At 33.7% G+C, this 11,968-nt stretch overlaps 1 protein-coding gene across 1 annotated transcript; it reads left to right on the forward strand.

Annotated features, from left to right (window-relative positions):
- The first annotated feature begins 1,519 nt into the window (after nucleotides 1-1,519).
- On the forward strand, nucleotides 1,520-9,632 carry LOC146750805 (epithelial sodium channel subunit beta-like). The gene is made up of 10 exons (XM_085497395.1): nucleotides 1,520-1,524; nucleotides 3,916-4,019; nucleotides 4,363-4,526; nucleotides 5,406-5,498; nucleotides 5,916-6,021; nucleotides 6,409-6,481; nucleotides 7,471-7,528; nucleotides 7,637-7,707; nucleotides 9,184-9,259; nucleotides 9,444-9,632. Exons 1-10 carry the CDS (start codon nucleotides 1,520-1,522, stop codon nucleotides 9,630-9,632), a joined length of 939 nt encoding a protein of 312 aa, XP_085353521.1.
- Nucleotides 9,633-11,968: the final 2,336 nt, after the last annotated feature.

Raw genomic sequence — 11,968 nt, forward strand, 5'->3', positions numbered from 1 at the left:
AGTGCATCGGACATTGCATCCATTGATAGCGGCAGTATGATAACGCCCATATCAATTTTATTCACATACTGATTTAACTTTGGGTGGTCGCTATTCGTTGATTCTGTGAAACCCACGTCATCTATTATGCTCATCGGCAGTGTTGTCGAACTATATATTACAACTTACAAGGAGAAGCTTGATATACATCTGTGACCTTATTATCACGCTGACTACCGTTAAAGAATATTACTGTTAGCAGTTACGGTGTATTGTCACACTATTGTTAAATATTACTGTTAGCAGTTACGGGGTATTGTCACACTACTGTTAAATATTACTGTTAGCAGTTACGGTGTATTGTCACACTACTGTTAAATATTACTGTTACCAGTTACGGTGTATTGTCACACTACTGTTAAATATTACTGTTAGCAGTTACGGTGTATTGTCACACTACTGTTAAATATTACTGTTACCAGTTACGGTGTATTGTCACACTACTGTTAAATATTACTGTTACCAGTTACGGTGTATTGTCACACTATTGTTAAATATTACTGTTAGCAGTTACGGGGTATTGTCACACTACTGTTAAATATTACTGTTAGCAGTTACGGTGTATTGTCACACTACTGTTAAATATTACTGTTACCAGTTACGGTGTATTGTCACACTACTGTTAAATATTACTGTTACCAGTTACGGTGTATTGTCACACTACTGTTAAATATTACTGTTACCAGTTACGGTGTATTGTCACACTATTGTTAAATATTACTGTTAGCAGTTACGGGGTATTGTCACACTACTGTTAAATATTACTGTTAGCAGTTACGGTGTATTGTCACACTACTGTTAAATATTACTGTTACCAGTTACGGTGTATTGTCACACTACTGTTAAATATTACTGTTACCAGTTACAGTGTATTGTCACACCATTGTTAAATATTATTGATAGCATTTATGATGTATTATCGTTACACTACTGTTGAACATTACTATAAGTGATTACGGTGCATTGCTTGGCCTTACTTGTGGGGATTGCTGTGCATGATAATTATTGCATTACTGTTAGTACATTATTATTAGAACTTTGTTGGTCAGAGATTGTTACACATTGTAAGGAACTACATAATTGTTAACTTTTACTGTTGACTTACTGATTCACTTTCACTGTAATGATCAGTAATATAGTGTAGTTGTTAGGGATCATTAGTAGGTATCCAGGATTTATTTGTGCACGTGCATTAGTTAGGGAGTTTAATCTTTTGGATATATCAAGTTATGACACTTAATGAGAGGAGTGTAACTTCATTTATTGAGTATTGAATAGAAGTTCATGTTGTCTTTAAACAGATACCTGTGTTAGTGTGTTTGTTGTTCTCCCCTAAGACTCTTACTTGTACTGCGTAGGTATACCAACTACGAATTCCGCGAGCCCAGTGGAAATTGCGTGGTCAACTAGTTCGGACACTGTATTTATTTTGTGTATGGACTCGTGCCGGGTGAGTCCAGGCTACAAAAACAAAGCAAATATGAGGTAAGAAAATATAAACGATGAACAACATATGTATATATAGAATGAATTATTTTTATTGTTCACTGTTTACTGTATAATTATTGACTTTTCACTCTTCCGTGTATTTAATCGAATCGTTTATGTACTCGTATTTCTCGTGACGTGAAAAATGAATTTAACCACGCCGCACATTTACATGTATGTACGTATTTTTCGAGGTGTTAAGAAATATTTTATCATGCTAAACATTTATACGCTACGCAACTATTTTCCTTACTCACATCGTATGTTTTTTTCGTGGCGTTAAAAAAAATACTCAACCACGCCATGAATGTATACTCCATGTCAATATTTCATTCTTGTTTACTTCTTTTGTGCAATAAACTCCGTTAGTTTTCAAAAATGCCGTGTATTTATTAGTGTGTGTGTGTGAGAGAGAGCGCCCTCTATGACACATTCTGAAAAATCTTTCGTCCACGCCTGTCCAATTAAAAAAAAATAATTAAAAATAATTAAAAAAAAAATAATTAAAAAAATGATGGTAATTTATGCAAATGTATTCACGATGACCTCGACACGACCTCGTATTCACATCAATTTTATGTATGCAAATGTATTCACAATATCCCATTGTGACGTCATCCTCATTCAAATGATCCCCTTTACGGCATTGGTCCTCATTTATGCTAATTTATATTTATGCAAATGTATTCACGATGACCTCGACACGACCTCGTATTCTCATCTATTTTATGTATGCAAATGTATGCACAATTTCCCATTGTGACGTCATCCTCATTCAAATGATCCCTTTTACGGCCATGGTCCTCATTTATGCTAATTTATGCACGAATTCCCATTGTGACGTCATTATTTATGCTAAGCTATGCACGGCCTCCCATTGTGACGTCATCCCTCCCCGTATGACGTCATCGCATCCGAGTTTGAACAGCGCCCTCATGGTCGTACCTATTTACATCCATTTATGCTAATTTATGCACGAAATCCTATTGTGACGTCATCATTTATGCTAATCTATGCTTCCACCTCGGATACACTATGGGTACGACCATGAGGGCGCTGTTCATTATGACGTCATCGCATCGCAATGTGAACAGCGCCCTCATGGTCGTCCCTATAGTGTCGCCTAAACTACTTCGGTTGACCACCTTAGTAGTTCGAATTCCGTTTGTGTGTATATTCTGAGCCAACACTGTGATGAAGTAATTGATAGCAGTAAAATCTGGATTGAAACTATTACTTGAACGAGTTCGTAACAAATTTTTGGCTAATCAAATTTGGTTATATTGCATTGCAGGTGTATATTTTTATTTTTGACGGATCCGATTCAGGATTGGTGTATTTTTCCTATGTCCCTTTTTCACACAGGCAATTATGTTAAAAAAACTATGCCATGAGACACAAATACATGTAATTATGATTTGTGATTTAGTCTAATTTTCTTAACCTACTCCAATTCGAATTACTAAATGCTATTCTGGCTACCATTTCTGTTATTTTAACTATACTCCTGCCTGTCAAGGTTAATAGCGTGAATTCGTATAGAATGTTATCGTTATGCAAAGCTTCTCGAAATAATGTGTTTATAATCAATGCTGGCTATTCAATTATAACGCTAAACAATAATGTGATGTTACCGTGTACGTATTAGCTAACAAACAAATACACATGTACATACACAAGTTGATTATTAAATGATTATATATGTTATTTTCAAATACAAACTTTGGACATTAAATCAATATAAACTTGTAATTTGCAGAGTCACATGAACTAGAACATGAACAAATGTCAGTATGGAAAGACGTTTTCAAAGACATCACACAAAATATACACGTGTATCAACACTTTTTTCAAAGTATATATCAAGACAGTCTATTTTACCGTGTCAAAGGCGAAGATCCCCCCGATTGGACGCGATTTAAGACGTTCAGCAAAACACCTGATCATAGTGACTTGCGAGCAGTTCTGAAATTAACTGAGGCAGAAATTTCCGCATACGGTCATCAAATCGACGACTTCATTCTGCAGTGCACTTTTACGTCAGAGGAATGTAAACTGAGGTAATGTTAATTAGGATTACACAGCTAAAGCAATGTCGAAATTCGGAATCCATAAAAAGGAAAATAGAACACAAACCAAACGTACGATTAGTAGTACAATACATGACCAAATTAGAAATACATACAAACTTCATGGCATATGCAAAGAAGTAAAGAGTGAACACATCCTAATTTATTCAACGTTGAACATATTTCGTTTGTATAATCAATATTTATACCATATGTGGTATAATATTTCTAAAAGCTCTTTCTACAGATGAAAATTGCTGACCACCAGTTTATACGTTTCAAAATTAACTACAACTAAAATTTGTATTAATATTTTCAGTGATTTCGTGACATTCCAAGATGATTTCTATGGAAACTGCTTCCAGTTTAATGTGGAAGGTATTGAGGAACAGAAGATAGCAATGGGAACCGGATCTTCATATGGTAAAATTATGAGAAAATAAAGTTGACAGCGAGAGCAAGATCTCCATACACTAAACGTTGACCAAATGAATAGTCCACACCATAAATCGAAGTTGCAGCTTCAGTGATTGATTCCAAAATAAATGACTAATCAGTGAACCCAACCCACGAGTTGTAATGTTTGGTAAAAATTATGAGAAAATAAAGTTGATAGCGAGAGCAAGATCTCCATATACTAAACGTTGACCAAATGAATAGTCCACACCATAAATCGAAGTTGCAGCTTCAGTGATTGATTCCAAAATAAACGACTAATCAGTGAACCCAACCCACGAGTTGTAATGTTTGGTGTTATTTATTTCAGGTTTACAACTAACCCTTTTCACGGAGCAAGAGGAGTATCTAAGTATATATGGACAAGATTCTGGTGCCAGGGTCGCAATCCTTCCACGTGACATTTTGTCTTTTCCAGTTGATGAGGGTATTACTGTGAAACCTGGAACGATCACTTCCATAGCTCTGAAAGAGGTATGATTAGCTACTACTCAGTAACTAATTAGGTTAACAATAAGACAACAAAATAAGGAAAATTCATTTTCTTCAAATCTTTTTGATTATGTAACAATTGTAGTCAGTTCTAATTTACTAGATGTAATGCATTTCAGTTTATTTTCAATATCCCTGCTGAGGGTAAACATTCCTCCTCCGTTACGCAGTAAAAACAATGTATTTAATTTGCATGCTTAATTAGGTTTTTTTGCATAATAAACAGTATTAAATTATTTACTGTCGATTTTTACATTTGCTGGGAAAACAATTTCACTACAGTCCTCTGATACTTGTTTGAAAAATATGATCGCAATTGCTATACATTATAAAATGATTGTACCTCGCGGTAAAATACTGCATTTGAAACTTCTATTTACCGGAAATTAAATGACGCTTCTTAGACGTATTCGTGAGCTTTGATTTTGACAACAAGATCACGAACACGCCAATACAATTATATATTGTATTAAAAAAAGAATTGTGTGTTTTGGTATATTTCTGATCCACAATGTATTTAGCAATTTTTACTTGTATGTTTTCACTAAAAAGAGCGAAGAGATATAATTTCAAATGTGAACAGAATATCAGCAGTCCAGAATAAAGAAACGCGGCGGTCGTCATTGTATCAGCAAAACATTTTCCGGTGATGAAACGTCATTCCCCTCTATACACATTAGATGTCAGAAATGTACAACATTGGTTTTACAATGAGGATGTAGATTAATGTGTTATGAATTTTGTGATATTTTACCAATGTATTCACAGTTAAAATATATGATACAAGAAATCCAGGTAGAAATACATATAACTATTTGCTACATAACAACAAAATTATTGTGGTTATTAACAATATTTCAGAAAGTTAATGTTCGCATGCCATGGCCATATGGCAGCTGTACAGATGGACAGACTGAACAGACGGTAAATAGTAATGATTCATACTCTTTACTTGTAAGTATTATCAGTTACATTGTGTTCAATTACCATCCTTTATTAGATACATATTAAATTGAGTACAGATATTTGCACATATGGTGTTCTAGAATGCACCCCCTGGGAAATATAGGATCGGTATGTAAAATGCAGATACCCCAAATTTACCACTAACGTTCACCAGTAGATGGTTTAGTAGAGATACTCCAGAGAGCGTTGAATGGCATAAACATGAAGTGATATGTACATTATGTTAATGTATATTTATTACGTTTCGGGGTGTTATTTTTGGTCGTTATCAAAATAAAATCGTCAGTTATCACGCTAGATAAAGAAAAAAAAACATAAAAAGACACAGAATACAGTAGTTTTGCTGAACATCTGTTATATCTTCAATCGATTTATTAATTTAACGTTAGTTTTTTTTTATTATAGTCATGTGAGAAGGCATGCTCAGAAAACGCATTAATACACTATTGTGGATGTGCTGAGTATTTATTTACCGACGCACCACGATGTCAACTTTTAAACGAAACGCAAGGTATGTTATTGGAAGCTATTATTATGTCCCAACCAATTGCCATCAACATACTACAAGACTTATGGTTGTGAACTTGTGTAAAATGTGCGTCATCACAACAAAAAGCAATAGTTGACAATTTGTCTACGGAACACAGCATTGAGAAATTTGACGTTAATAATGCATCATTATTGAATCATAAAATTGAGTCATGAACTTTTAAAGGGCGGCGATAGTCGTGCCGCGTCATGGTGGATATGGGGCTCATAGCGACGTACACAACGCGTGTAAAATACATTGTTTATTTACATGAAATTCGAACACGCGCTGCGCGACGACCACCGCGCTTTAAGCTTGATTTGTCTGTGTATCGATTTAATATATTATATATATGTTTCAATTACACAGATTTGTGTCGGCAGTTAACCAAATATTTGTATAACATCGGTAAGATAAAATGCAGCTGCCCTTCCCCGTGCAAGTAAGTATTACAATTTTCAAGAAGTAACAATTCCAGAAAATACCTAATTATTATACCACTGACTCCTTAACTACATATATACATCATGCACTCACTGGGTATTTGCATCCTATCTTATTACGAAATTATAACACGTTTTTCTCAACAGGAAAGTAATAGGCTCGTATTATTTTACACCGAATTTTGAAATATAAATCGCTCGTCTTAAAATATCGCGATTTTCTCTATTTTCACTGTGTTATCGATGTACAAAAGAACATCCAAAACAAATTTTATCACACGTTAGACATACACCGGTATTTACTATATAAGGGCAGCTATCTTAAACAAGACATGAAACCAAATAAAGAAACGGGAAACGGTTCCCTACAAATCCGGGAAGAAATATCGAACTTTCACAGCCGAACGATACGTTGGGTTAACATTAGGCCCGCCGCTAAAAAAAATCACCGAATTCTTCTTTATTGTGTGGAACATCCTTTGCATACGAACACTCCATCACAAAAAGAACATGGAACACTTCCCTGGGTATTTGAAACCGTTTAAGGCATAGTTGAAGTATCGTTATGTATTTTTGAAGCAAAACTGAAATAAATATTCGCCTGAAACATACAAAGGCTGTAAGAGGTATTAATGGAAGCGTTATAACTGCTTTGTAAAGTGGTTACAGAACCAAGTTTTTATTTGAGTTAATATGAATTTTAAACTGCAAACAAGAATGTTTCTAAAATTGAATCATCGTAATTTAACGACACTATATTCATACATATTTGCCAAATTAGCATACAAATACTGTCGTGTACAGATGTGGTGTGTACTACATAGTAACAAAATATCCAATTTATATTATCGCGAGTGGCCTGTCAAAAGTCCTAATACTTGTAGTATATTCCATAAATAACCTCCAAGCATTACACCCGCTGCGTAGTTTATATCAGTCTATTTTTTAATTTTTAATTTGTCTTAACCAATAACGTGTATTTTTTTAGAGAAACAAACTATGATATGACATTATCACAGTCACTGTGGCCATCAGATGTATATCTGGTATGTATTTGATAATTATTTGACAATATTATCAAGTGAAATTTCTATTTCTCATTATGTGAATGCTTATGTATTTATATAACTATGAATGGTATATATTTTATGTAGAATAAGCTTCTAAAGACGTTGAAATGGCAACATTCCAAGTTAAAGAACGTTAACGACATGCAGTCAGCTAGGTAATATGCATGTATCATATGACGTATAAATACTATACTATGTTTGCATGACACACTAACCAAATTAATCATATACTGATTCATAAGATGTCATAAACGGCGTTAGTGTGGATCAGGGATACACATCTCTCAAAACTGCGAGTTTTGCGATAAAGTCATACCAAATAATTCCATGATGAACAATCTTTACATAGAACACAAACATGGTACGCTATCAAATAATCATCATTAAACATTATCGAAATAAACTTTCGTCTTCTAATGCGTTGAATGCAAAAATGATGGCGACAATGAGACATTTTGGCAATTCATCAGTGTAATTTTACTTTTCGGCGCTTTTACTTCATGCTCAGACAATTGAGTGTAGTTTTTTTTTTTTTAATTGGGAGTATATTACAAAAATCATATTTTTATTTCATTATTCATTACCACGTACCTCGTTCTACTACTCCAACGCCGTAATTCACATCTTTGCTCTATTTCTCTTTTTATAAAACTCAAACTAGTTTTTTTTTCTCCATATTATTAAAACCAAGACATACTTGCAGTACCAAGGAATAATGAAACAATTAAATATGGCTAGACTAATAAGTTCACCTAAATTCCCATTGTGTTTGAGAGTCTTCAGGTACCTCGTTAATATCCACTAATTTTCTTCACAAATCAAATTGAATGATGGTTGGGAAGGTGATGAAAACTAAACCTAGACAAGCTAATAATCAAACATATTTCCCTCTAGTATTTCACTAAGTAAATATATTAACCATGAATGTCCAGGCGGGTTATTACATATTTTGTGAGATTGTAGGAGAAAAGGGGGAAGATGGTTGCTATGCAGCCATTTTAGAAGCCCGTTAATGTGAAGAGATATGAGCTGACTATACATTCGCACAGGTCACCAGACTTGATCATCTTTTTATTATGCTTCAATGTGAGGTTGACACAAGCTAGCTTGAAGGGGCCTACTTGGATAAGTATAAGTGGAGTTGAGAGCAACTGGTAAACAGTTTCTAGGTGTCCCTGGTAGCATTCTCATTAGGGAGGAAATAGTATTTGTCAGCTCTAATCCCATACCAAGTTCACTGTTGACAATGCTGTAGAGGCGGAAACATGAAGCTGTCCTGTCCTGAGCTAATAAGTACACCCATCAAGCGATGTGCCATATTCTACAAAAAAAATATATTATCGGATCTTTGCGATTCTCTCAAACATTCATTATTTTGAAAAAAATACTTTATGATTATCTTAGTTCTAATATTATGTCTAGGTTGTATGACTTAAGTACCAATGATATATTCTCGTTTATATGTATGTTGTATTGTTGGTAGTTTCATATTTAGTCACCACCAATTCATAGATAGTAAACTGCAACCATTAATTGTTCACGCTCTGTATATGTAACTTTTATTGTTGGTTGTCAATGCGCTATATATACAAAATAATTCACATACAGTTGTTATTATTGCTATAATCTAGGTCAAACCTGGTGCGACTAGAAATATACTTTGAAACACTGAACTACCAGTTGGTGAACGAACAAGCTGCATATGAGGTAGTAATTGAAACCTATATATGTATTTAAACCTGTATATGGTCTTCTGTTATGCTAGCTGCTCAACATATTTCGAGATGATACATTCATTGTATTTGATTTTGTTACTTGCAGTACAAAACCCGAATGAAAGGAAATATTTTTCATGAACTACTTCTTATTTTATTACTTATTATCATTTCAGTGGGAAGACGTCCTAAGTGACATCGGAGGGACATTGGGACTTTATGCAGGTATATCACTCATATCGGTTTGTGAATTTGTGAATTTTTTTGTTTTACTTTGTCGAAAATATCGGAAGGAGAGAAAGAACAAAGTTGGTCAATGGGCTTGGAGACCGTCACGTGTTGGGGAACAACCAGTAGTAACATAATTTAAATCAAAATTGATACACCATAATTCAACTAAATTTAGAAAAGCAGTAAATACATTGTTTTTTTAATATTGTACACATTAAAAAAAACAAGTATTAAAACTAATAAAATACTGTTTTTTATTTCGATTACCCACTTCAAAAATTCATGAATCACATATCCATTTTACATAACTTCATATTTGAGGTGAACGGCATTTCTGATTCAACATTGAATCAAAACCTCACAGTTTACCTAATTGTATCACTCATGTTATTTCATAATCTAGATTTTAGCAAATAATACATATTATGCAATATAAGAACTTTTTTATATATATCAACACCATATGACCTTATGTATAAATTGTTATCTATGTTTGTTTAAGCAGTTTATAATGTACAATTTAAGAAATTAATTTGAAGTCTGTAATTTATTATTATTACCAATTATATCAATGTTACAGTAAAAATTATGTCATATTCCAATGAAAAATGTATTAATTAACTAGTTCAAACTGAACATGTCAGATAAATGTTATGACGGCAAATTTATTTTATGTGACTAAGTTATACTACTGACCTCGGTACAACTTTTAAACCGTCAGGTCATTTTTTCCATTGAATTCCGTGTGTTTAAATTCGATTTTAATATAATGATATTGATATTTTTAATATTTTTGCGCATGGGTAGTTTATTTAAATTCAATTCAAATAAATTTATTATTATTAAATTTACTATTATTATTAATATAAAATTTATTATTATTATTATTATTATTATTATTATTATTTGTATTCGTATTTGATGGCTAGCTTAATAGTGTCACATTTGCAGTATAGATAGATATGAATCATAATATACCATGTTTTATCTATTATATTGTTATTAAAAATATAGGTATTATCTTCAACACATTTGGTGTGATTATTAATATTAGGAGAATTGGTATGATGTATCATATTATATGAATGATGTATGTAGTTGAAGTTATCTGTAAGTAATAATCAACTATGATATATTGTATTGTACAGTACATCATTAGTGTGTGTATTTTCTAGATATCATGTATGCTCAATCTTTTCAAAATTTGAACTTGTGAATATAGAATACATTAATTAAACGTTAACTCTGTTATAATGATAAGATTTCATTATAAACAACAACCTTCAGACGTTGTAATTACGTAATATGATATTGAAAGAAATGAGGCATTGTATTATTTACAGAGTGTCGAAACGTCTATTCACGTGGTTGCTGCGTTACGCGATACATACGGCAAAATAAATCTCAGTCATAATCAACGTTTGCAACTATATGAGCCGGTATCCCTTTGATATATGGCGTCCAGTTTCGAGATAACCTTGGAGCGCCGCAAATATGGGTATTGCCTGAATAGCTAAGTCGAGGTCTGTGAGTTTCGCGTAAATTTATATATGAATAAATTATTTTGGTTTAAGTGATGACACCGATCGAACACTGGTATATTATGTTGGGGAGACATCCAGTTATACATACTATTAGATAGCATTGGACGCGAATATCTAGTGTTTGCAGAATGTTAAACAAAAACTGGCACTGATAAAAACCTTCGCTATAACAAAAAAGTCGACCCAAAGATGCGGAACGCAAATGGATCGGCCCGTGGAATTCCGAAACAAGAGGAACTGTGGTAAAGGTAATTGACAGGTCATACTTGCTTTCAACTCTGGAAGGACAGTTGCAATATACCGGGTGTGCTTGTGATTGACATAACAAAGGGTGTTTACACTTTTGAGAGGACAATTGGAATCTACCAGGTGTGCTGCTATTTGAATAACAAAAGATGTTGTTTATGATCTTCTGGCTTGCCTACGTGACACATTCTGACCACATTCTGATTGGCTCATGTGGAAACCCAGGTAGTGTCACTGAATCTGGACCATTTATGCCTATAAATTGGGTGGACTGAGAACAATTGTTGTTCATCATTTTACTGTGTATCCTGTGTGTAGCTACTGCGATCTTGTGAGACAAGTGATACACGCTTCAACCATCATTCTGTGTGACTTGTAAGAACTGCTCTGCGATCTCTTGCTGTCAGCGGTGCCATCCAGAATAACAACGTTCCCATGTAAGCAAGACTCCTGTATTTCTTCGTTATTTTGTTGAACCCATTTCTACATCCTGGAACTATGAGTTATAACCAATGCACACTTTTAGTGAATTTATTCCTTGTATTTTTCTATGCTTTGTTTCGTGTAACAATTTTGAGAGGCATTAAAGCCAGGAGCTTTAACTCGATATTTCGGTGTATGTGTATTTCATTTCCAGTACTATTGTCTTGTCTACCACATTCCAGCAGTGAAAAAAAAAC

The sequence above is a fragment of the Saccoglossus kowalevskii genome, chromosome 1 (assembly GCF_978046115.1).
Source record: "Saccoglossus kowalevskii chromosome 1, keSacKowa6.1, whole genome shotgun sequence".
NCBI classification, from domain to species: Eukaryota; Metazoa; Hemichordata; class Enteropneusta; family Harrimaniidae; genus Saccoglossus; species Saccoglossus kowalevskii.